The sequence below is a fragment of the Macrobrachium rosenbergii genome, chromosome 44 (genome assembly GCF_040412425.1).
Source record: "Macrobrachium rosenbergii isolate ZJJX-2024 chromosome 44, ASM4041242v1, whole genome shotgun sequence".
In the NCBI taxonomy this organism is placed as follows: domain Eukaryota; kingdom Metazoa; phylum Arthropoda; class Malacostraca; order Decapoda; family Palaemonidae; genus Macrobrachium; species Macrobrachium rosenbergii.
The window spans coordinates 7,525,504-7,549,916 of record NC_089784.1 but is presented as its reverse complement, the minus strand read 5'-3'; the positions used below and the strand labels follow the sequence as shown (position 1 = coordinate 7,549,916).

The window sequence follows — 24,413 nt, the reverse complement described above, 5'->3', positions numbered from 1 at the left end:
GCAAAGGATATATCAAACAGCTCTAAAATAAGACAAGTGGCTCCTTGTCTCTACATGTAAAATAACGTGGCTTGAAGCTACATGAATTTTGTGTATTGTGTTCAAGTAGGGGACACTGAGAGAGAGAGAGAGAGAGAGAGAGAGAGAGAGAGAGAGAGAGAGAGAGAGAGAGAGTGTTTTAGGGTAATGTTGATCAAACCCCCCTTGCTTGAAATACCCTAAGGCTCATTATTACAGGCGAGGCCACGAGAACGTTGGCCTTACTGATGGTCGTGACACATTTTTAGCTCTTGACGAAATGAAAGCTTCAGCGCTAATTGCTGCGTGGTTAAGGAGTTCCTCTCATCCACTTGGCCTCTCACGGAGCTCCGACAGTATGTAGCACGGGGGCGATATATTATCTACCTTTTTATAAGGTGTTAAAAGGGGGTTAGCTTTTCTCTTCTCTCTCTCTCTCTCTCTCTCTCTCTCTCTCAGTTTTTAACAACTAGGGCTACAGCTCGGTTATCTGAAAGATTTTTTCTTTGTTTTTTATTAATTCAGTTTTGTCGAAAGGTAGCTGGAAGAACAACTTCGTTTTATATCGTCAGGATTCAGTCTGAAGACACTGACTTCGGGTAAACTTGTATTGACACAGATTTTTTATATATTTGATATAGAATTTGTTGATTCACTTTTATGGAAAAAAAAACTTACTAACATTTCTATAAAGACGATCCAAGTCAGCATGCAAAAGGAGTGATATTTTCCTTTAAAATGAAGTGGTTGTTCGCAAACAGTAGGTTGGGATAACTAGCCGAGCCATTGAATGTGTATTTTTATTGTGGAGTGTACACCATGCTTTGAAATTCACGTTACTCTCTCTCTCTCTCTCTATAAGTATTCAGTTCGAATTTTCTGGATCTGCGCCTTTTTCTAGCCGCTGGACACGTAAAACTTAGTTGAATAACTTATATCAAGTTGTCTCATTTTCTGCTAGATTTGGCTGTGCTCGGGTAAAAGTTTTCTTTTGACCTTTGGAAGTAGGAAAATGTTCCATATTTCTTTGTTCTTTTTATGTGTGTATGTGTGTGTACACGCGGGCATGTGCGGCTGTTTATTTCTTCTAAATGTATGTTGATATGTCCAGGTAATCTGAAGGGATAGCGTAGGCACGTCAAAATCCGAAATTTATTGTAGGAGTGAAAGATAAAAACTCCTCCTTGTGTAACACTTGTTAACATTTGTCGTTTGAAGTCATGCCAAGTCGCCCCATATAAGAAACAGTCCTTTAATTAATTTATTATTAATGTAATTTGTTTGCGAAACCCTTCAGCTTCCCTCTCATAGCTTGGCGGATCAGTTTAAATTCATAGAATTTTCACTGGCTCGATAAAAAAATGTCCCGGAATTTCCATTAGAAAAATTGGGCTCGTTTTTCAATTCTCTTTGGCGAAATTGGTTCCTGTAATATCAGCTTTGGTTTTCATATTCGGTTGGTATCAACGGTGGAGGACCACTGTGACCGTATTTAGACTGGTTTGCCAAGCCTGACTGTTCAGTGGACCAATCCGCGGAGAGTGAGTGAGAAAGAGGGCGAGAGAGAGGCTCGGAGATTGTTCACTGGTAAACCAAACCGTGGAGAGAGACTATCCGAGTTTGTTTATTAGTGAACCATTTCCGAGAGAGAGAGAGAGAGAGTGTCTAACGTCAGCCCCAAAATCCTCCCCCAATTCTCCCCTCCTCCTCCTCCTCCTCCTCCCCCCCCTTCCCTAGCTTTGCCGAGCAGCGTGTGACGTCAGCAGTTAAAGCTCATTGATGAGGAAGGGGAAAAAGGGTGGTAAAGAGTGAGCCGAGGCCGGGCCGATTATTTTGTTTTGGGGGAAATTATTTTCAGTTTTACTGGCGTTGCAATATGGGCTAGTTTGCAGGTGTCTCGGATAGAGGAGCAAAGTTAAATTAGAAATAGGAGTTAGTTCCATTTTATGACAGGTATTTCGTTTTTAAGCCAGAATATATGGAAGTCTTGAATTTGTTGGTGTTGTTATGGTTATAATTACTATTTACCTTACTGTTCAGTTCCCGAATATTTTTTTTTATGAGAGTCTGACCGTAAACGTCGAAGTCGCGTGATTTAGAAGGCGAATTTTAAAATATTTATTTTAGAATTCGCCTGTTTGTTCCCTTCCTTATGTTGTAAGATGTGATTAGAGCTTTTAAATTTTCCTACAGAATAATTACTTCTCTCTTTTTCTCCATCACCATCATCATTACCATTATATTTATCATCAGCAGTACTAACAGTAGTAGTAGTTATATATAGCCCTCTTTCTTATCACCTGCCCTTGAAACGTACTTCATCAGGGAGATGCATCTTCGGGTTCCATAGGATTCCTCAAGTTATATTTGGACTTTACTAGTGAAGTGTCAGCGGTTGATAGAAGAGGGCCGCGGATAGGGGCGGTGCCTCGGGTCATGTCGCGGAGACAGTGGAAGGTCTCCGCTCTCTCTTAATTAGGAGGGATGAAGTCTGAGCCATTCTGCTCAGGAGTAAGAGGTGGAGAAGGAAGCCTTTTTTGAATAAGTTATACAACAGCCTGTAGGAATTACTGTGGCATAGTATTGCTGAGTATACCCAGGAAGGTATTGAATGTAACAAAGTTTTTCTCAAAAAGTAAATAATGTTAACAGACAAAACATTATTATTGACACTAAGGATGAGATGAAATGTCTCTAAACTGATTGGCAATTGTACTCTTCTCGAAATTGTAGATTTTTGTGATCATTTTAAGCTTCAGCAAATACGATGATACCCAACGGACTCGATGGTGGCACGTTAATTTGTCCTAATTAGCGTCCTCTTTCAAATCAATATTTCACTTGAAACTTGTTAATGGACTTCTATCGAATATGTCCGTGGCACTGGGGCCATAATTTTTGCTGGGGGAAGAGGGGAGGGGGCGCTGGTTTGCGGCGTGGTGATTGGCAAAATGTTTTAATTGTAATATTAATTCGTCTCCTAAGATCTGCTTATTTCGAACGGTTCTCTTTCACCCTTTAGATTTTGTGTATGTTTTCTGTATAAAACCATTTCCCTAAAATACGGGGTGGCTCCTTAGAAAAAAAAACACAAGTCGCTGCCCTATTCATAATTTTACTGCTGACTGATGGATGAGGTGTTTGTGCAAGAAATTTCCGTAGCATTGCTGCTTCTTGTGCTTACACAGAGGGGTGACCAACAGTATGTCGAACGTTCTCACATTACACAGTTCACCTCATTACCTTCCACGCAGTATATTAAGGTAATAATTCCTTTTAGTACCTCTTTCACACCATCTCTCAAGTGCTCGTTAGGTCTTCCTCTTTTTGCCCCTTCTAATACTTCGAAGCAAACGTGCTCTTTTCCATTCTGTCGTCCTCGATCCTCTCCATTTGTCTGAACATCTCAAAACACACTGACCCATCATTTCACTAATCTTTCCCATCTCTACTTTATTTACATATAATCCCGTAGTGGGTTAGTGCCGTCAGTGCACCTCATGCGACGCACTGTAGGCATTACCTAAGGTTCTTTTCAGCGTCCCTTTGGCCCCTAGCAGCAAACCCTTTCATTCCTTTTACCGTGCCTCCGTTCATATTCTCTTTCTACCATCTTACTTTCCACCCTTTCCTAACAATTGATTCATAGTATAACTACGAGGTTTTCCTCCTGTTACACCTTTCAAACCTTATTACTGCCAGTTTCCATTTCAGCGCCAAATGACCTCATAGGTCGCAGCGCTTGATCTTTGCCCTGGATCCTATATTCTACTGTGTTCTATATTCTATTAATATTTAAGTTCTTTTTGTATCCTATATAATAGGCAAACCGTCCATCTCGATAGCTTCAAATTTTTTCCATCCATTCGCATTTGTTATGTATTCTTGACCCACATAAAATAGAGTTTGCTCAACATACATTCATGACTCATTTTCTTATTCCACAACTTTGAACTCATCCGTACACTGCAAGCTTAGCCCATCCTCTTACTTCACACTGCTTACCATTTGCCCCCATAATATTCTACTGACTTGTACTCTTAAGTTTCTATTTTAGGCAAACTTTCACTGGTTTCAGCAATTTTGTACTGTATCATTTTTGACATTTTCTTATTCCACAACTTTGAACTCACACCTGCTACCCTTTTTTTTTTGACTTCATGCATCACTCTATCCATGAAGATGTTGAGAAGTCTAAGAGACAGTATATATATATATATATATATATATATATATATATATATATATATATATATATATATATATATATATATATATAGAGAGAGAGAGAGAGAGAGAGAGAGAGAGAGAGAGAGAAAGAGAGAGAGAAAGATGAAAATAGGAAAAATATAAGGAAATGAATGGCAACTGATCTGTAATTATGCTTATAGAAGAAATAGATATTTGCTTGATTGTTAATCTTTGGAGAGCGCAGTAGGTCTTAACGGATAGCAAGTGTTTGTTCAAGAAATGTAAAAACGGTGAAATATGGACATGAAGGCCATTGAGTTGAAGAGGATGTTGAAATATTGTATAGGGGATCAAGAAAATTGCGTTGTAAGTGATACGAGTTAAGATAATAGATGAAAAAAATGTCAGGGGGAAACGAAGATAAAGTTTCCTGAAAAAGAAGAGAGATATTTTGGTGAAGAAAGCTGGAATGAACAAGTCGAGTTTTCTGTAAAAGAAAAGTACTGAGATGGTCATTTTTCTGTCCGCCCTCAGATCTGAAAAACTACTGAGGCTAGAGGACTACAAATTGGTATGTTGATGATTCACCCTCCAATCATCAAACATACCAGATTGCAGCCTCTAGCCTCAGTAATTTTTTATTTTATTTAAGGTTAAAGTTAGCCATGATCGTGCGTCTGGCAACTCTTTAGGACCGGCCACCACCGTTCCGTGGCTGAAAGTTTCATGAACCGTGGCTTATACAGCATTATTTGCTGTACAGAAAACTCGATTGCACTTGTTTTTTTATTATAACTGATCCTTATCCTTCAAGGGAAGTAGTTTTTTTTTTTAATGTACAATATATGTAAGTGTACGTTTGTGCTCCTAGGCATACCTATGTGCACGCGTATATACTGCGCAAAAACACACACAAGCGCACACCACATGATTTCATATATGCGGATGTGTGGTCATACTGGACATAGAGCCATCAGTAAAGGAGTTAAGAAAATGAAAGAAAGAAATAGTATGTCTCATGTAACTGCTTTATCTGGAGCTGCAGGAACTTTTACACAGAATTGTATTTTCCCGTTCGTATGTTTTGCAGGAATATGCCGAATGAAAGGTCTGATACTTTTTACTAAAAGAACGAAACGAGTTTCTGCAAAAACGCCGGGAAAAGAGATGTTTTTTTGGGCTGCAGGTGAGGGAATGGTAATTAATCATCAGGTTAAGAAAATGTCAGTTTTTATGTAGGACGGGAGAGCAGTATCGGTGGCATGTTTTGACAGTGGTGAAGAAGAAGAAGAAGATGATGAAAGTCGATGGTTGCATCATCAACTCCTGATGAAGATGAGTCTCTCTCTCTCTCTCTCTCTCTCTCACAAGAGAAGAGCAAGTGGATCTTAGGTTGGAAGGGAAAGGAGGCAGAGGTGTTACCAGTAATGACACGTGTGTTTGTGTGTTGATGAATAATATATACGACTTATGATACGGTCTTGTCTCCCTTCCAACACTACCTTTAGCAAAGGTTTTACGTGTTCCATCCATTTCCCCTCCCTCCCCCATATCCATCCATCTGCCTCCTCCCCTCCACCACTTCTTCCCATCTTCCCATCCTCCACTTCCCTCACGTTAAGTCCTCCACTTCCTTCTGCCCATTTATACCCTACCTTCAAAATAATCTGTCTCTCTTTGTTTTGGAGTCATTGTCTTTCTCCAGTTTAAGTTATCTTTGTACTTTTTCTACATTTTCTGTTAAGTTGGGTTTGGGTTTATGTTAAGATTTTCTTGTATTCTAAAGTCCAAGTTATCTGAGGTAATGTATTTTGACGTTTTCTCTGTTACTGTTGTGATGAAAATTTCCGATTTTACATTACCCACCGTGTTAGGGTTGGGTTGAACTTTTTCCACGTACAATTATTAGCGCTCAGTTTTGATAATTTACAGGTTGATGATTTGGTTGTTTTATTTCATCTCATTTTTCGACGTAGAATACATATTTAATTACTTTCGGTTGTGTGTGTGTGTGTGTTGTGTGTGTGTGTGTGTGTGAGAGAGAGAGAGAGAGAGAGAGAGAGAGAGAGAGAGAGATTTTATTTTTTTAAGTTGTCAGACCTTTCCTTGTTTATTCCGAGTGGCAAGATATCAGTTCAGCTATTCCTGGATTCCGGTGCTTTCATTCACCTCGGTTTGAGTCGGATTAGGTCTTTCCAGATGTTATATATTTGTTTTTATACGAATTTTATATTCGTAGAAATCCTAAGGTCGTTTAGTTACGTTATTGAGATTGTTGTTATTGTTGGAGGATTTGGCCTCTCTGACTGAATGAAAGAGTGATTTAAATATTTTCACGTTAACCACTGCTTCTTTTGTTGCAATTATTTTTGTGATTATATTATATAGTTGATGCTGTACTTTACTTAATTAACATGAATTTCAATGCATAACATCATTGGAGATGCGTGTATACGAGAAGAGAGAGAGAGAGAGAGAGAGAGAGAGAGAGAGAGAGAGAGAGAGAGAGAGAGGAAGGAGTTACCGGTTTGCCCTTTCTTTTTCAGCATCCCTCCAGTTAAAGGAGGTTTTGTGTGACGTCACGGACGTTGCCTTGACGATACGTTCTCGTTGCCATGGCAACGTTGTGCCGGATCGCCGGAGCAGCGAAAAGAATCGTGAATTGACTCCCACATCGTATGGGGTTTCACATTCTTTCCCAAGGGTTTTGGGTCGGTAGGGTTGTGATGAGATCGTTTTGTTATTGTGTCCATGGTGTGTGGTAAATTTTTCAATAGTACCGTGTTTAGCACTATCAAAGTTTGATGATTCTTTGGTGATAGTTTAGTGTAAATATATATTAAAATATAAATTATACGTATATCAAAATAACTTTCCAGACTGATGCGATCGCTAAGCCAGACGAATAGCATAACTCCCTCTGTCTCGAACACACAGCTTGTTTTGCTGTTTATTAGGTTATGAGGGAGATAGAGAGGGTTGCCTTCCTTTCTCAAGGTAAACAAGCATTAGGTCAATATTTATTCTCGACTTAAGGAAGCTTTTCCGTGAGGCAATTACTGAGCTCATTATCGGATGCCATCTCCGCCTGCAGCAGAATCCGTCTTCCTCCTCCTCCTCCTCCTCCTCCTCCTCCTCCTCCTCCTCCTCCTCCTCCTCCTCCTCCCTTTTCCCCGCTGTCCAAGTATTAACGCTGTCTGTCACTGATGAGCTGATCACCTAGCTATAATTATAGTGGGCACCTTTTTTTTTGCGTTTGGAAAATCTGCGGGGACGATACATTTTCTTCCGTTTGTCCCTGTCTGATTTTGTCTGCCTGAACGTCCGCATGTGCGTCTGTCAAGCGGAACTTGTCGTCACAACTCCTCCTACTAGTCGTCGCAACTCCAGCCTGGTTTATAAGACTGCAGTCGAAAATGTTACAAATGGAAACAAACAGGCTGAGATGGGAATGAAGGGCGATAGCTCATCTGTCTGTCTGTCTGTCAGTGTGTCTGTCACGTATACTCTGCCTTTACAACGCCCTTGATGCCGTTGAAGGGTTCTCAGTCAGAATTTTGTGATAGTAAACCATCGTAATTACATTTTGCGTGAAGAGAGTTTGTCCTTTCTTTCCGCGTGACAATCATCTCGAAACATCCTTTCACCTACGCCGACCTCTTATCACTTTTGTGTTTTGCTAAATTCACACACCACTTCTTACGTCAGATATATTGCGCAAACAGTTTATTTCGGTGGATTAAATCTTTTTTCTTTCATTCTAAGTCGTTATTCACTCATCACCACTCTAAAAAAAATAACAGGCTCAACAGTCCTATCATACTTCCCCACTTTGGCTTTTATAGACACTACAAGTCTCCTCTCAGTTTTCTGTACAGACCTTATTATCTTTCTTGGTTCACCTGTTCTATAATTCACCTCCTCTTCATTCTGCCAATATTCGGTATCTTTGCTCCTAAATACCTGTGCTAATCAGTTGCCTATATTCTTCCACCATTCATTGTATTTTCATTGCTCCATCTATTCCAGATTTCCTGGTACCCCGATAATTTCACAAGATAACATTTATCATCAACTTTCCCCTTTTGCAGACTCTTTAACTATTGAATTTCACAACTTTTTTTTTTTACATTTTTTTAACATATCCTACAATTTTGCTCTTTTTTTTCCTGTGACTCCTCACATAGCTCATTCCAGTAAGGTACTGAAAAGCCATTAAGAAAAAACACGGCCGTGTCGCAGATACACTTTTACACCTGACCACTCACTCCTGTATAGATTCTAACGTATGCTTCGATTCATCTTAAAAATTCATAATCGCTTTGAACAACGTATGTTGTGTACCATTCATCCAGTGATTGCTCTGAACAACAAGGTATGTTGTGTACCATTCATCCAGTGATTGCTGTAACAACATATGTTGTACACCATTCATCTAATAATCACTTGGAACGACTTATGCAGTATACCGTTCATCCTCAACACCCTCCACATTTCCTAAATGTCTGAGTTTTTCGGGAATTCTTTTAATGAGCACAGCTTTTGGATTGTTCTCTTTGCATCTCTGAACTCTGTTGGGAGATTTCAACTATTTAATTTTTTCTTATTAACAAAGTAATGGAAAAGGGCTCCTTTTATTCTCATGGTTTGCAAATGTATATCGTTAACTCATGTTGATGTCTGGTACATAATGTAGAGCTATTTTTAATGACAAAAACAGTAGTCATCCCCTGCAGATACTTATTATTCATTTATTCATGCTGCATATGTATACACACGATCGAGCTTGATATATTCGCATCTCTGCTTCTAATTTCTTTTTATTCGTGGATGTCTTCTTTTGATCTACCCTTTTTTAACTTTTTGATGGACGAGAGAGGAAGTTTTATATATATATATATATATATATATATATATATATATATATATATATATATGTGTGTGTGTGTGTGTGTGTGTGTGTGTGTGTGTGTGTGTGTGTGTGTACGTTTATATATGTTCCTGAATAGAATTAAATTTGTGTGGGAAGTACGTAGTTTACATTTTGTTCCTAGATTATATATTAATATATATATATATATATATATATATATATATATATATATATATTATATATATATATATATATATATATATATATATATATATATATATATATATATATACACACATATATATATATTTATATGCACACACACACACAACAACCAATTCTCCCAACCTCGGAAATAATACCGAAGGGGGATTATAATTGATTAGTGATAGTCACCTGATGGACTCGACCCACCGACGGTAACTATCTCTGAATTCAATGACGAGTGCTCTATCAACCAGACTGTCACGAGAGGTATAAGTTGGTACCGACTTTGCCGTGCTGGTATTTGTACTTGGCGTCGGCAACAGCACTCGACCGTGATTCGTACGGCGGAGTCGGTACCAGCTCATACCTCTCTTAACAGCCTGGTTGGTAGAGCACTCGTCACTGAAGTCAGAGATAGTTACCGTCGGTGGGTCGAGTCCGTCAGGTGACTATCACTTATCAATTATAATTCCCCTTCGGTATTATTTCCGAGGTAGAGCTAATTGGATATTAAATGAAATTAGCAGCTTAATATTTGTGCATATAAAATGTCACGGTGATGTGATATTTATATACAAATTATATATATATATATATATATATATATATATATATATATATATATATATATATATATATATATATATATATATATATATTTATAAATATATATATATATATTTGTAAACTTTTGTTATATAAACACACATATATTCCCCATATATATATGTGTATATATATATATATATATATATATATATATATATATATATATATATATATATATATATATATATAATATAAATATACATATCTATATATATGTATATTTATATTATATATGTGTTGATATATACACATATTCATTCTTACATACATACACACATACATACATACATACATACATACATACATACATACATACATACATACATACGAATTTCTGACGTAGTCAAAAGCACCATGAACTATTTTATATAGAGCGAAGAAGATGCATGTTTTTTTTTTTTGTTTTTTTCATCGCCCCAACACAAGATGATAAAATGCCGTAATTATTATTGGAACGTTTCCAGTGATCTTGCTTTCGTCCTCGCTGACATCTTAGGAAAACATTTCAGCCAAGCGAAGTTTTGAGACATCACAGACCCTTTTTTCCTGACATCATCGAGGCATTTGTAACTTTGAGAAAGTCTCGGGGAGTATCATTTTGGTCAAGAAAGTGCTCTGCCGGTAACCAGAGTTCTGGCGACGTTAGTTTATGGTAATGAAATTGCTCAGTTCAATAATATGTACATTCTATATGACTCCAAAGTTTGGAGAAACTAGTCTTTTATAAAAACTTAAGAATAAGGGTACAAATATTTTTTGGATGATGTAGGTGTTTTCGCTACAAAACATGCTAATCTTATGAGATCTTTCAAGATGTTTTGTTAAATATTTCTCATAAAAATACAAGAATTTAAGTAAAATTACGTAAACTATTTAACTCCAAAAACAAGGTTAGTGAGAACAAAGCGGCTCAGGTTTTAGACATGTATATTTGTTATTTGGAATATGATGGCCTTACACGGTGTATGATGTATAGTATGATTTCTTATTAATTTTCACTCATATTGCGGCTGTTTATGCGAAGCTACACCATGAATCCAAAATTGAGAGAGAGAGAGAGAGAGAGAGAGAGAGTTTCTATTCCTGAACGATAAAAATATCGAATACAGTATTACTAGTAACTTTTTATGATGATAATATTGCTTCTGCTTGTGTGAGACTGCAACAGTCTAGACATAGGATTCGAACGAAAGACAGGGAGAGGGAGAGGGAGAGGGAGAGGAAAAGCGAGAGCTCTATCCATCAACAACAAAAATATCCACCTGGTAAAGTCGTATGTAATTTCCTCTTCTTTTGTTACATGATACGTTCCTCATTTCCGTTGTAAAATTCTGGAATGTTGCCCGTGTTCTGAGCCGCGTGGTTTCTATCATCCTGAGTAATTTAGGATATTGTTATATAAATGTTCATTGTGTTAGGTGCAGTGTATGTGTTTTGCGTTCGCGCATTAATTATTCATGATGAAAACGCATATCGGTGTAATCTTTATTATTGTTCCACCTGCCTGTGTACACGATTTGATTGCCTGGTGTTTCATATATTCTACGATTCTGAGTTTGTTTATTGTCCTGTGTATTAATGGCACACTGAATATTTTGCAATTTTTCATGTTCTGTAGAGAATTTTGTTATGCTCTTTTTCGCTACTGCAGATTATACTAGTTCCATGAAGATGATTTTTATGTTTTAAGTGAAAGAGGACACGACATGTTAAAATGCCGAAATATATTATTTTCTTTTGGGAGTTTCGCTGTTGTATGTTAATTATTGGATTGGGCTTAAATATTTGGAATATTCATGAACGGAACCTTTACGAATTATTCAGACCTGAAATTGGAAACAGTCTCTCCCTTTATTTTTTCCTTCGGACGTTAGGCGGTGTCTTTTTCTTCTTTATTCCACTTTGTCATCAAGTCTTCTGTTAGCTAAAAACAGTACGCATCACCAGTTTGTCTAAAATAAAGAATATTGACCATATTTTTTCTTGCTTCCAGCCTGACGCGAAGATGGTATTCGACGTCATCTCTCGAATGGAGGACACAGAGCCCTTCTCTGAGGAACTCTTATCAGCCATGAAGAGACTCTGGGCTGATACAGGTGTACAGGAGTGCTTCGGCAGGTCCAACGAGTACCAGCTCAACGATTCAGCCAAGTAGTAAGTGTTGGCTTTCTCTCTTTTCGATTTTCTTTCTTTGCACCTAGCCGGAGTTTTAAAACTGTAAAAGAGGCCATCTTTTCCCGTCGACCTTGAAGGGCCTGGGTCACAGAGGAGGGTTGAGTGCAGGGAAAGCGTCCCTGTCGCGTAAAAAAAAATGAGAGAGAAATATCTTTTATAAGAATTGCAACAGACTTGTTTGATCAAGGTAATGGTAGGGCCTTTCCCAAACCCAAAGAAACGGCAGTGGGTCATAATGACCCTGAAAGCCAGTGGAGTAGCAAGAAGTAGAAGCAGTATCAGAGTACAAAATTACTTTTATTTTGGATGTAAATTTCTGCTTCAGGGTTTTTTTTTTAAGTTACAAATGGCATTTGTTCTAGAGGGAAAATATAGCATTTGAGCCAGGCACTACTCAATTCATTTGGGAGAAGTAGATGAGATGTTTGACGTTCATACTATACAAAAATTATCATATATGTTTGTGCAGAAATCTATATAGTTGATGGTGAATAATTGACTGTAAGTCGTGAGTTACATTTTTTTTTTTTTGTACGCAGTCTTAAATTGTGAAATGAATGTGTAACCATAATGATTTTCCTTCATGGCCTGTTATGAAGGATAATCGTTATTGCATTTGTTTGCGCGCACAGTAAACATACAGTTACAAAAATTTACACTATAAAAAAAAAATTTGGATATATGTTTGTTTTTACCTGAGGATTGTATGTCGTACTTCAGAATTTCCAGCAACACGATGGTGTTCCGTGTTCACGGCATAAGTGCTTCAACTAAAAAAAAATGGATTCGTTGTGCATAAGTAAGCATTACAGGAGATAGTATAGATGCTGCAGTATGATATTCAGTTAAATTTTTGAAGCCATTTGAAGACCGAGACTCGTGAGTTATACGACGTTTCGTACGCATCTTAACTGAAAAAGAAACATTGAAAACGTGAACAAATTAATTGTTAGTAGAACATGAAAAATGTTTTCAAAACTGTATTCATTTAGTATTGGTTGTGTATTATGTGCAGTAGAACAAACAAATGCTAATTGTTTATGAAAACTGTGCTGTCACGAGGTCCCAAGAACCTGCCCTTCTCGCAAGTGTCAGTCGGAAACTGGATGACTTGTTTTTCTTTACTCATTGTGTGATTTGTATGTCTGGCTACAATGATACCTGTTTGAAATTTAATTGAAGATCTAACCACATTAACTCCTGGTTGTTTAATGGTATCGTAATGCCTTACCTAGCCGACTCCTGAAAAATTTGGACCCAGCTGTCGATCACCTCTTAAAAAAGGAAAGGGTATAGTCCAAAAACGAAAACAGGAAGAATTCTAGATCCTGTATTACCGAGTGAAAGAAATATCAGGACTCCCAACAATCCAATATTCACTGATTTTCTGAGAGTAAACGGTGATATTACCCCGCCAGCAACTGCATGTCGATATATCCTTACTCGCTTTATTGACTGGTGTTTGGCATCCTCAGCTGAAAGATTGATTTTCACTTATATTTCTCTGTAATTTAAGCGGTCCAAGGTAATCAAGAAATTCCGTGGTTGAGTGAACCTCATAGGCAAACGAAAATATATTATAGAATAAAAAGTCTGTAACATATTTATGCCCACTGTGGAACATGCAATATATATATATATATATATATATATATATATATATATATATATATATATATATATATATATGTGTGTGTGTGTGTGTGTGTGTGTGTGTGTGTGTGTGTGTGTGTGTGTGTGTGTGTGTGTGTGTGTATAATATGTGAGTCTGTGTACATACACGCTTGTATGTTATCCGGTATCCCATCGACATTGTTGACCTTTTATTTACTTGTATTTTTTGTATGTCAGTTGCAGATATTGATTAAAGTGCTCTGTTCCAAGCCCGTCCAGCGTTCAGGAACAAGGGATCTTTCTTTCTCTCCCACTGTCTGTATTGGGGCAATTGATGGGGCACTATCATGACATCTGGAGTAGCAGAGGCGCTCGTGAATGCCTGTCGAGGATTCCGCCCAGGTTCCCTATAGATTCCCTCGTGGGTAATAGCGTGGTAATGGCATTCCGAGGGGAGGTCATTCACCTCTACGCCCACACAGAGAGAAAGGGGGAAGTCCACCGCCACCGTGCACCTACCTCCCAGCCCGACCCCTCACTCCGAAGCTTCCTTCAGGGGCTATTCTATTCTTTATCTCATACGCCGGGGCATAAATGGAGTTCTTTTGTACTTTTGGGATTGGGCGATGGGTAGAGGGAAGGCTCAGATACTGGTTTTTCTTCCTTTTTTATGAGTGATGTTAGGGGAGGCCTTCCGTTCGTTCAGAATTATCTTCCTTATTATTCTGCGCCGTATTTTTTGAGGGGAGCCAAGTGCAGCGGTTAGTCGAAGTCAGCTCTGTACCGAGTCCGTTTCCCTCTCCCTCGCTGAAGGCGACCACCTCCCGTCGATTGGGCAAGGGATGTACTCTAGTGTCTTTTTAATGCATCTTCTCGAAATTTATTTTGGGTGAATTATATATTTTACATTTAGAGGGAAATTTGTCTGGTACTAATCATTGTCATGGGAATTTCGTGCCATGTAAAGCAGAGACATGACGTCTTGTACAGCGAAACCTTTCTCTGTACCTCGGGAGGATTATCATGGCAAACTAGGTTAAGAGTAAGTGGGAGTAAAGTACATTGGCGTGTCCCTCGATGGGGTAAGAAATGGGCCCTAGGTCTCACCACGGAAAAATTAGCTCTCTCTCTCTCTCTCTCTCTCTCTCTCTCTCTCTCTCTCTCACACACACACACACACACACACACACACACACACACACACACACACACACTCGCAAAAGCGTTTGCGATATGATTTATTTTGATACGGTTTTCGTGGGCTTATAATGGCATTTCTAGAGAAATATTTGGTTGACCGCTAATTTATATTGCTTTTTCAAGTGGTGTATTTGCATATTCGTTGTACTTTTTTCTCCCTGTTCTAGCATCATTTTCAAAATAATTGCATGTCACACTTACTGTTGAGAAACCGGACAGATTTGAACCATGTGACCTCCACAATTGAATGGAACCAATATGTATTTAAAACCAAGGAATATTACAGAAGAAATTTTAAATACTTGATTACTTAACGACTCTAGTTCCAGGTCGTTACGCTAAATTTATAAATCGAATCAACGAAGAAATTTTCCCAAATGACTGCTGAGGCTTTTACAAATGACAAAAATGTTCAAGTTTCATCATACCTTTGTAACCCTTTCAGTCTTGTTTTATCATGACAGTGGATTACACACACACACGAGCATAATTATATATATATATATATATATATATATATATATATATATATATATATATATATATATATATATATATATATAGTTAGTGTGTATTATTTATGTATGTAGAGAGGGAGATTGTACCTGAGCTGTGAAATAACAGTCATCTTCCCACGTGCTTTAAAAAAATATCCCTTCGTCTTGTATTCGTGAGAAGAAAGAATATGTCAGATGCGAATATTTTTGTATGAGGGTGGGTGCCTCAGGTCCCACCCGCAAAGCTACCGTGTCACCCTCGTACCAAAAGACTCTTCATTAAAAATGCCAGTTATGTTGCTAAGCCTCGTGTTATACCGCCTCCTCGATTCTAGTGCATCCCGTTCTATTTTGATATTAATGAGGCTGTGGAAGATGCGGATTCATGCCTCTTTGCAGTCTCCTCAGATATTAGCATTCTCTAAATCCTCGTGTTGAGATAGCTCACACTTAATAGTTATTAATGTCTGTAAAATGGACTGTTTTCAGAAATATTTAGTCAGTAACGCATTTCCATAGGTGTACAGCGACATCGCTGTATGTGTCGCGACAACTATTAAGAATGACATCAGGATAAATGCATTTGATAGCTTAAGCTACTCTTTAGTCAAAACCTATTTAGAAAGAATTACTAACAGCAGCTTTCAGGAAGGAGTGTTCGGATGAACGCTGCTTTTTTTATAATTTTCTTTATAATGATAATATCAACAGGAAAACCACATTAATTTCTACGTTGAATGGATTCATTATTTCAGTTAGGCCCAAAAATTCATATTACAAAATTTCAGTTGAAGTTCATTTTTGGTCAAACATTACAGTAGGAAAAACTAAAAATATTTTCATCAGCACATTTTAACTTCAAATGCTCTCTCTCTCTCTCTCTCTCTCTCTCTCTCTCTCTCTCTCTCTCTCTCTCTCTCTCTCTCTCTCTCTCATGTACATGCTGCGCTATTTCGAGCGTACTTAGATAAGAACGCTCTATATTCATGAGCTCTCCTGATGTACTCTTGTATACAAAACTCGAGCTTTCTTTACTCTTGCGCCATCTTTCAAAGTGATGTGCATCTGGTCATGAATATTTTCTGAATCTGATTGCATAGGAATGCTGCGCACATATCTTACTGTACGCGGCTGTTGATGGCATCTTGTCCACATTGAAAAGAAGACACACTTCAATCACGAGTTACTATCCTTGTAAATGCTGACTTTTTGTCACACACAGAAATAATATATATATATATATATATATATATATATATATATATATATATATATATATATATATATATATATATATATATATATATACTGTATATATTTTTCTTGACAACGCAGCATTCACTTTTACTATTTTACTATAAACGTGCTTGAATGCTACCCATTTCGAATTGCTCATAAACTACGAAATACTTTATACCGTACAGCGTCTCTTTTTTTTTTTTTCTTTTATTTCATAAGTCATTCCTTTCCTTATGGACAGTTATCTCAAAGCTTTTCTGATTGGGCGCTGACATATTTAATCAAGCATGTGGTCTTTTGGTGTAGGTATTAAAACCTATGGTAATTCTGTATGTATGCATTTTTATAGGTGATGCCTAAGGCCTTGGTGAATGTTTCCAAATCTGCGGTTAAGAAACTCCAAAGTTCATTTACGCGGAAGTACGTTGAACAACTGTACTAAGTCTACGGAATATCTGAATGCGTCATTTTTCCTTCTGTTACTTCGGATTGTACTTTTTACTTCGTAAAGAAAATTGTGGATTTAATTCATCTTGCTATAGCATCTTTCCAGTTTACCTTAGGCTCATTATTTCCATCTTTAGATCTTGTTATTTTTCCACCTTTTCTATTTCTTGGTCCTTAAGTCTTGTATCTCATGATATTGCCACATATATCAGAGGTACTTTCTTGGTTTCTTTAGTTACTAGGAGTAGGTCTGGTCTATGAGGCTGTATCATATGGTCAGTCCTCATAGCGTAGTCCCAGAGTACCTTGATTTTTCGTTTTCCATTATTTTGTGAGTAAATTGTTGTGCTACGTATCTGCACATGGTGGGCTATATTCTGTGAAAATCTTCCCGTGCGCGGCCTTTTTGACAGTTTCATACCTTCCCTTGTATTTATTTTGGGCAAATGCTGGGTATTCAATTATGACGTGGTTTACGGTCTTCATTTGTGCCACTTAAATGATACTAATATTTGGCCATTAATTTTATTTCATGCATATTGTGTACGTTGTGCTTGGTCTTTTACTGCCATCAAACTGCTTTTAGTGTCCTCCTTGAATTCTCCCCTAGCCAGGCATTGCTAACTGCTATCTCCAACTACATCCCGAATCTAACTCTGGTACTGGCCATTTATACACTTGTTTGTTTTCTCCTTTCTCTTTCCTTTGACTTGTTGGCTGGTGAACCTTTCCATATACTTTTTAGGTTCTTGGTCGACAGAAATGAGTTTCATTACCGAATGCTAACAGTCGCTCACCTTCACAGAGTTTTTTATCGATTGTGATGTAGACCTTCACACTTTCCATTCCTCTTCCTCCTTTTTTTTTTCTTCTTGGTATTTAGAGCCTTGCCACACTTGCTCTTGGGTGTAGCAGAGCCTTGTTGATGGTCATTAATTTCTTGTTTTTCTGTCAATGTTTTCTAGGTCTTCCTTTGTTTAGTCTACTTTTCCTCCACTAAATCTTAATGCTTGTATAGCTCATTTATCAGTTGCCTTCATAATGCTTCCATCATTGAGCTTGGACTGTAGTATCGCCCTAATTCATGAGACTTATTCCCTTCTGATATTTGATATTGTCAACATCCAGAATTCCCAGGTATGTATCCAGACCCTCCCATGTCTTTGATGATTCTCTCATATGGGAACTGGATGATTCCTTCACCCTGGACGTCCTTTCCTCTTACTATATTTACAACTGCACATTTATCAATACTGCACTCCATTTTCATATCTTCAGTTATGATCTAGACAGTCTATACAAGGGAGAAGCTCCTAGCTTACCATATTATTATTATTATTATTATTATTATTATTATTATTATTATTATTATTATTATTATTATTGTAAGCCATATGCAGTCGTGTTGGAAAAGCAGAAAACTAGAAGCCCGTGGACCTCTTTAGGGAAAGAAACCCATTACAGAAAAAGACATTGAAAAGTAAAAAGTAAACTATGAAAGAGAAATAACAAAGAATGTATGAAGTGAGGGTCATGTCAGCCTACTCGACACAAAAAGCATTTGCACAAAGTTTGAACTTTCGAATTTCAAACAATTCAACTATAGTATTTGAAACATCATTCATAATTTGACCACAGCACAAATAATACATAAAAAAAAAAAAACTGTGTGATATTGAACCTCACAGAAGAATGGGTAGGACTGTTAGAATTATCTGCATTTCTAGTATTAAGTGCTGGATGGTAAAGTCTGGTAAGACCTGAATAAAATGGATGTTAAGAGTTATGAAATATCTGGTACAGAATACACATTTAGCTAATTGAACGACGGTGCCAGAGACTGCCGTCAAGATTGGGAATAGAAAATTCATTAGAATTCTGGTGAGTTCAAAGGTTTAAGATGAGTCAGGTGTTGAAGACCAAACGAGGAAACGGTATTCAAAACAGGAAAATAAAAGAATTGTAAAAGTTTCTCAGGACGCTCTCCAAAAATTTAAAGGAATTTCAGTATGCCGATTTTTTTTACAGTTAAAAAGGAGACAAATCGGATGTATTTCTCAAATTGAATTTGCAGTCAAGAGTCACACCAGGAATTTCTATCGAGTTGCATGTAGTTAAAGAAACGCTATCAATGGAAAGGTCAAAGATATGGAAAAGTATCGCTCAGAGGTAGCCCTTCTCGAATTTCGTGTGACTGCAGTCTGCATCATAACTCATTGTTGTGAAGTACCCATATATTTTTCTCTCTTAGTTAATGAAACTTGTGATATTCATTATATTAAGTTGACCGTGAACTTTCACGTCTGTTCACATTAACTTTTGTGTCTCGTTATACTGACTTCTGTCTAAACATGTGTCCACCATTCAGTGTTCTATATCGTGAATTTGGCTCGTTTTTGGGACATTCGGTTTTAGCGGTATAGGAGTTTCTCTGACGTCGAAAATAATCAGAGCTAAAAAACTTGAGGAAAACGTTTCCTGTCACGACCGGGGGATATTGTTAGGGGAAATTCGTTTATTCTACTGGAATGACAAGAACTCGAGTATTGCCGGGGGAGAGGAGTGGATGTTTGACGTCATGGTTTCGTGATGAGGACGATGGTTGCATGATGTCCGCTCTGCCCTGCCGTCCGGCAGAAAATGGTCGTGAAGTAAAGATTGCTTCCTTATTGGGGCTCCGATCCTGGAGGCCTATGGGTAGGAGGAGGTCGCTCACCAAGCAGTTCCTCTGCCGTGTGTGATTACCTTCAGTTGCTGCAGTTTGAAATAGACAGCGCAGGATTTTATAAATGGAATTATTTTCTTCGTACATTTATAAATTGAAGTTAATTACAGAGGATGATTATGAATTACCTATCTTGTAACAGATTTTCATTTTTGTGCTTTTATATTCGCTGTATTTAGTTTATTGTATAAATTTTTTGAGATCTTTTTAAAAAATATCGATTAGAAAAATTTAAAGTGTATTTTTAAATCTGGACATTTTCAGTTACAAAATATTAACTGTTAACATATAGGAAATTCAAGTCCCTTTCTTCTCTTCATATTAATAAATCTGCAATTGAAAACAATTTGACATATGGTTTAATGTTTATTAACTGTGCCTGATATATATAAATATATATATGCCGCCCTATATATATTAATATATTATATATATATAAACAATATTGACATATGGTTGTATATATTATATATATATATATATATATATATATATATATATATATATATATACATATATACATTTATGAAATTTGAATATGATATATGTATATATTATTTATAAATTTGAATATATATATATATATATATATATATATATATATATATATATATATATATATATATATATATATATATATATATATATATATATATATATATATATATATATATATATATATATATATATATATATGTATTGCGTATGTGTGTGTAGAGCATAATTGCAATTAGTCACACAGTCCAAAAGCCCACGGACTAATATGCGAGTATACTACAGCAGTTGAAGACTAAAGAGAATAGAAAATCGAATTTTTAGTGGTAGTTTTAAACAATATTCGTCGCTCAGGTGGTTGTCAGATACCACTAAGGAGCTATGGATTGTATTCCCAGCAAGTTGATGAAAAAATATCATTCTCTCTCTCTCTCTCTCTCTCTCTCTCTCTCTCGATGTAAAGATGGTTCATTTATATTGATTACGTTGGTAGCATTACTGGAAGTGTTAATACGTTGCGTGGTTGCTGCATAGATAGGAAAGAGCGAATTCCGATGAAGAAACCATTAGATTAAACGGTTCGAGTTGTTGAGTTGCCTAAGAAAGCTCTGGGGTCATGAATTCCAAATGCATTTTCGAGTGCGATTCCGCGAATTCGGTCTCGATGATTTCCTTCATTTTTTAAAGATTTTTACAGTTGAAATTAAAAGTTTAATCTTGGTTCGACTTCCAAGCCATCCTAAAAATTGGCACATCCCGTGAAATCCCCCGTGTCTGTTAAATTGAGTAAGCGGAGGGTAGTTGAATGAGGTGGGCCAAACCAAGGTGGAGTAGAGCGTAGGCCAGCAACATATTCTCACTGACTTTCTGAGGATCTGAAAGCTATCATCCTCTTAAAGCCACCTAATCTAAACGAAAAATGCTTATGGTTAAAAACAAAATATAACTAATTAAAATGTATCCGGCGGTTGAAAATGCAGATTAGGACAATTTACTGCATGTGCCACTTGTGTCTCATTAGATTTGAAAACAGAATACTCGGCAAATATGTTGCGCTTAAAAAGGGTGTTGAAAGGTTCTTTTCGTATTTTATAAATAAATGGGGTTCCCTTTAGTACTCAAGCTATAATGAGAGAAGTCCATTTTCCCCAACATGTTTTTCCACTTACACCATTCAAGAGTCTGGTGACGTTTAAGTAACCGAGCTTTTCCCATCGAGGTAAGCCATTAATAAAGGCAGTTGTGTCCTTTAATGGCTTGCCTGACCTTATGAATAATGGTCCCTCAACTGGGTCGTAACCCAGTAGGAGAGGGAGGTTGGGTGAAAGGCGTAGAGCTTCTTTGTCTCGAGAACATGCTGCCTGGTTTATACATATGTAGTCTCTCTCTCTCTCTCTCTCTCTCTCTCTCTCTCTCTCTCTCTCTCTCTCTCTCTCTCTCTCTCTCGCTGTTCGGTTTACTTTGGTATTCTTTTTCTAGAAGAATTTCCTAATCTTTTAAGATCTCAGTTTCTTCTCTATCGATCTTTCCAATATATATGTACCATTATGGTTGTCATATTATTACACAAATAAGTAAATTTTTAGGTCAGTATTTCCATTTGCGCTTTTTGAAATAAAGGGGTTGAAATAATACTTTTCAGTTCCTTGGAATTATTATTATTATTATTATTATTATTATTATTATTATTATTATTATTGTGTTTTCTTCCAGTTTGATTATCATCATCTTCTAAGAGGTCAATGACCTATTTGATATCATTCGGAAAAATCTTATTACCTTATTCCCAGTATTTTTTAACCTTGTAATGTAAAGGGTAGAGAGACCAGCTCACAGCTGAATGAATAACCAGTGTTCGATCCTGAACCGGACGAACAATAACGTGAACGTTCTCAGATAATCCAGACTATCCCTAATGAACTGAACGTTCTCAGATAATCCAGACTATCCCTAATGAACTAAGGGGTAAATTATGTATATGGAGAGAGAGAGAGAGAGAGAGAGAGAGAGAGAGAGAGAGAGACTTAACAATTACGATTTAACATTACCCCGTGAAAATTTATACCATGATCCAGTTGAGCATGCGCCAAAGTCGCGCTTAGGCACTTTTTATTCCACATTGTTTTAATGTTTTGAAGAGAAAATCTTTATTTTTAAAACCCTAATTTGCCGTGTTGTGAAGTGACGTTTTCTTTATCTCTGTAATCTTTGGAGGAAATTTATGAACAACAGATTCAGGCCAACCGGAATTCATCGTAAAAACTAGCGTCTGTCTGAGAGAAGTCGGCAGCGGAGGGTGGGACATGAGTCACTCTAGAGCTCTGAAAATAGGTCATTGAAGTCTCAGAGGTGTGAATGCTTGTGTTTATGTGTATAAATATAGTATGTATATATATGCATGTATGTGCAAGTGTGCATGAATGTATATGAATAAAGATACGTGTGAAAGTTCTTTGAGGTGCAGAGCTTCAAGCGGTCGAGAACTCCCTTGCTTTGTGTTATGAAATATTACCCGTCCGTTGAGTATTCCTTACCCGCTGAGTATTCCCTACCCTTCCTCTGTGATATGAAAAACTGGAAATTGCTTTTCTTTTCTGTGTTTGTTTACACAGAGGTTTTATTGGTCTCGACTCAGTTCCTTACATTGCGTAAGGTTTGCCATTTGTTTATTAATTTTTAATCAGTTATCCTCTCTCTCTCTCTCTCTCTCTCTCTCTCTCTCTCTCTCTCTCTCTCTCTCTCTCTCTCTCTCGTTGGCGCCATAATCTATTATTCAAATTACCGAACCTTAAACTTTTGTTGGCGTGAAGTTAAACCAGTATTGTAACTGCATAAATAAGAAATATTACTTTGAAGTGCGACACCTACGGACGTACGCTTATCGTAACACTTTTTATTATTTGCGTACTTTCATCAGACTCTAGAATGTTATGATAAACTACAGTAAGATTTTGTAATTGAAGCCGGCTTAACAGTAAAGCACTGATCAAGTACTAAGAGTTCGGAGACGCGTCTAAATTGTCAAGGAACTTTATTGTGTGTGTGTGTTTTTTTTTTTTTATCTGAACCATTACAAATCAACGCCCGTTTTTGTAACGATTGAAATTTTTAAAAATAAAACATTTTATAATTTCTGATTTAATATATTCTCTTGAGGAAACCTCGATTCAGGAGATGGCAACAAACGAAACTTTCACTTCAGAATCGATAAAATTCATAATCGAAGTGAAAATGTATGTTGGTACAAAATCTGGTAGTACTGTCTTGACGGGAGCGATGAAGGCCTTCGGTCTGGTTGGTTCCTGATGGGTAATTACTTGAAAGTGAGTGTACGTACAAGTGTGTAGGTTTGTGCGTATGTGTAAGAGAGAATTGTGCCGGAGGGGAAATGTTAATGTCACTCTTTGAAAATGAACTGTCACTCAGGAGTCAGAGAGGGGGAGGGGGGGAATTAGGTATGTTTTAGATATAAGAAACTGAACGATTGATAGAAGGGGCGTGGACCAACGGTCCTGATTTACGAAAAGGTAAAGGCAAGAACCATTCCAGTTACGAAATTCATTGATAAATTCGTAAAGAGTAAGCTGGATTAGATTAAAAGGAAGTAAGAGTTTCATTATCTTTGTGCCCGTATAATCCATTGGAGAGAGGTAGAAAAGTAAAATTTTGAAAGAATGTGGGCTGTATGGAAACGGCTCATTACTGTTGAAATTATCGTGTTTGTGGTCGCAAACATGGATCAAAATGACATTCCAGTAAATAAGGAAGGTTCTATACATCACTAGAACGTGAATTGAATGCAGGAGGAAATGGAACTTTGAAAGTATTAATGTAAAATGATTATGGGGAAGTTAATAAGCAAATAAGAATGAAGTTAATAAGGGATGTAAAAGTTTGTATAAATAAAATTGAATAAGGAAAGGAAAAGATTCTTAAATTAGACTAACTTTTTCCAAAGTTTAAGATTCGTTGCAGCTACATTTCTCCTGCACCTGTAAGCGGAGACTTTGTGTCCATAAATCTTTATCCTTCAAGAATTAGGCAATAATAATAGCTTTTAAGATCGGTCTCAAATTCCCCAACCATCAGTACCACGGAAACGTTCATCCTCATTATATTGGCT

General features: G+C 37.0%; 1 protein-coding gene across 15 annotated transcripts in view; it reads left to right on the top strand.

Moving 5' to 3' along the window:
- The window catches only part of Galphao (G protein alpha o subunit), a 421,275-nt gene that overhangs the window by 330,130 nt on the left and 66,732 nt on the right, over positions 1-24,413 (top strand). For all 15 annotated transcript variants that reach the window (XM_067087655.1, XM_067087658.1, XM_067087657.1 and 12 more), the window contains one exon: positions 11,892-12,052. In XM_067087655.1, coding sequence (XP_066943756.1) covers positions 11,892-12,052 — 161 coding nt within the window. The remainder of the gene's footprint in view (positions 1-11,891; positions 12,053-24,413) is intronic.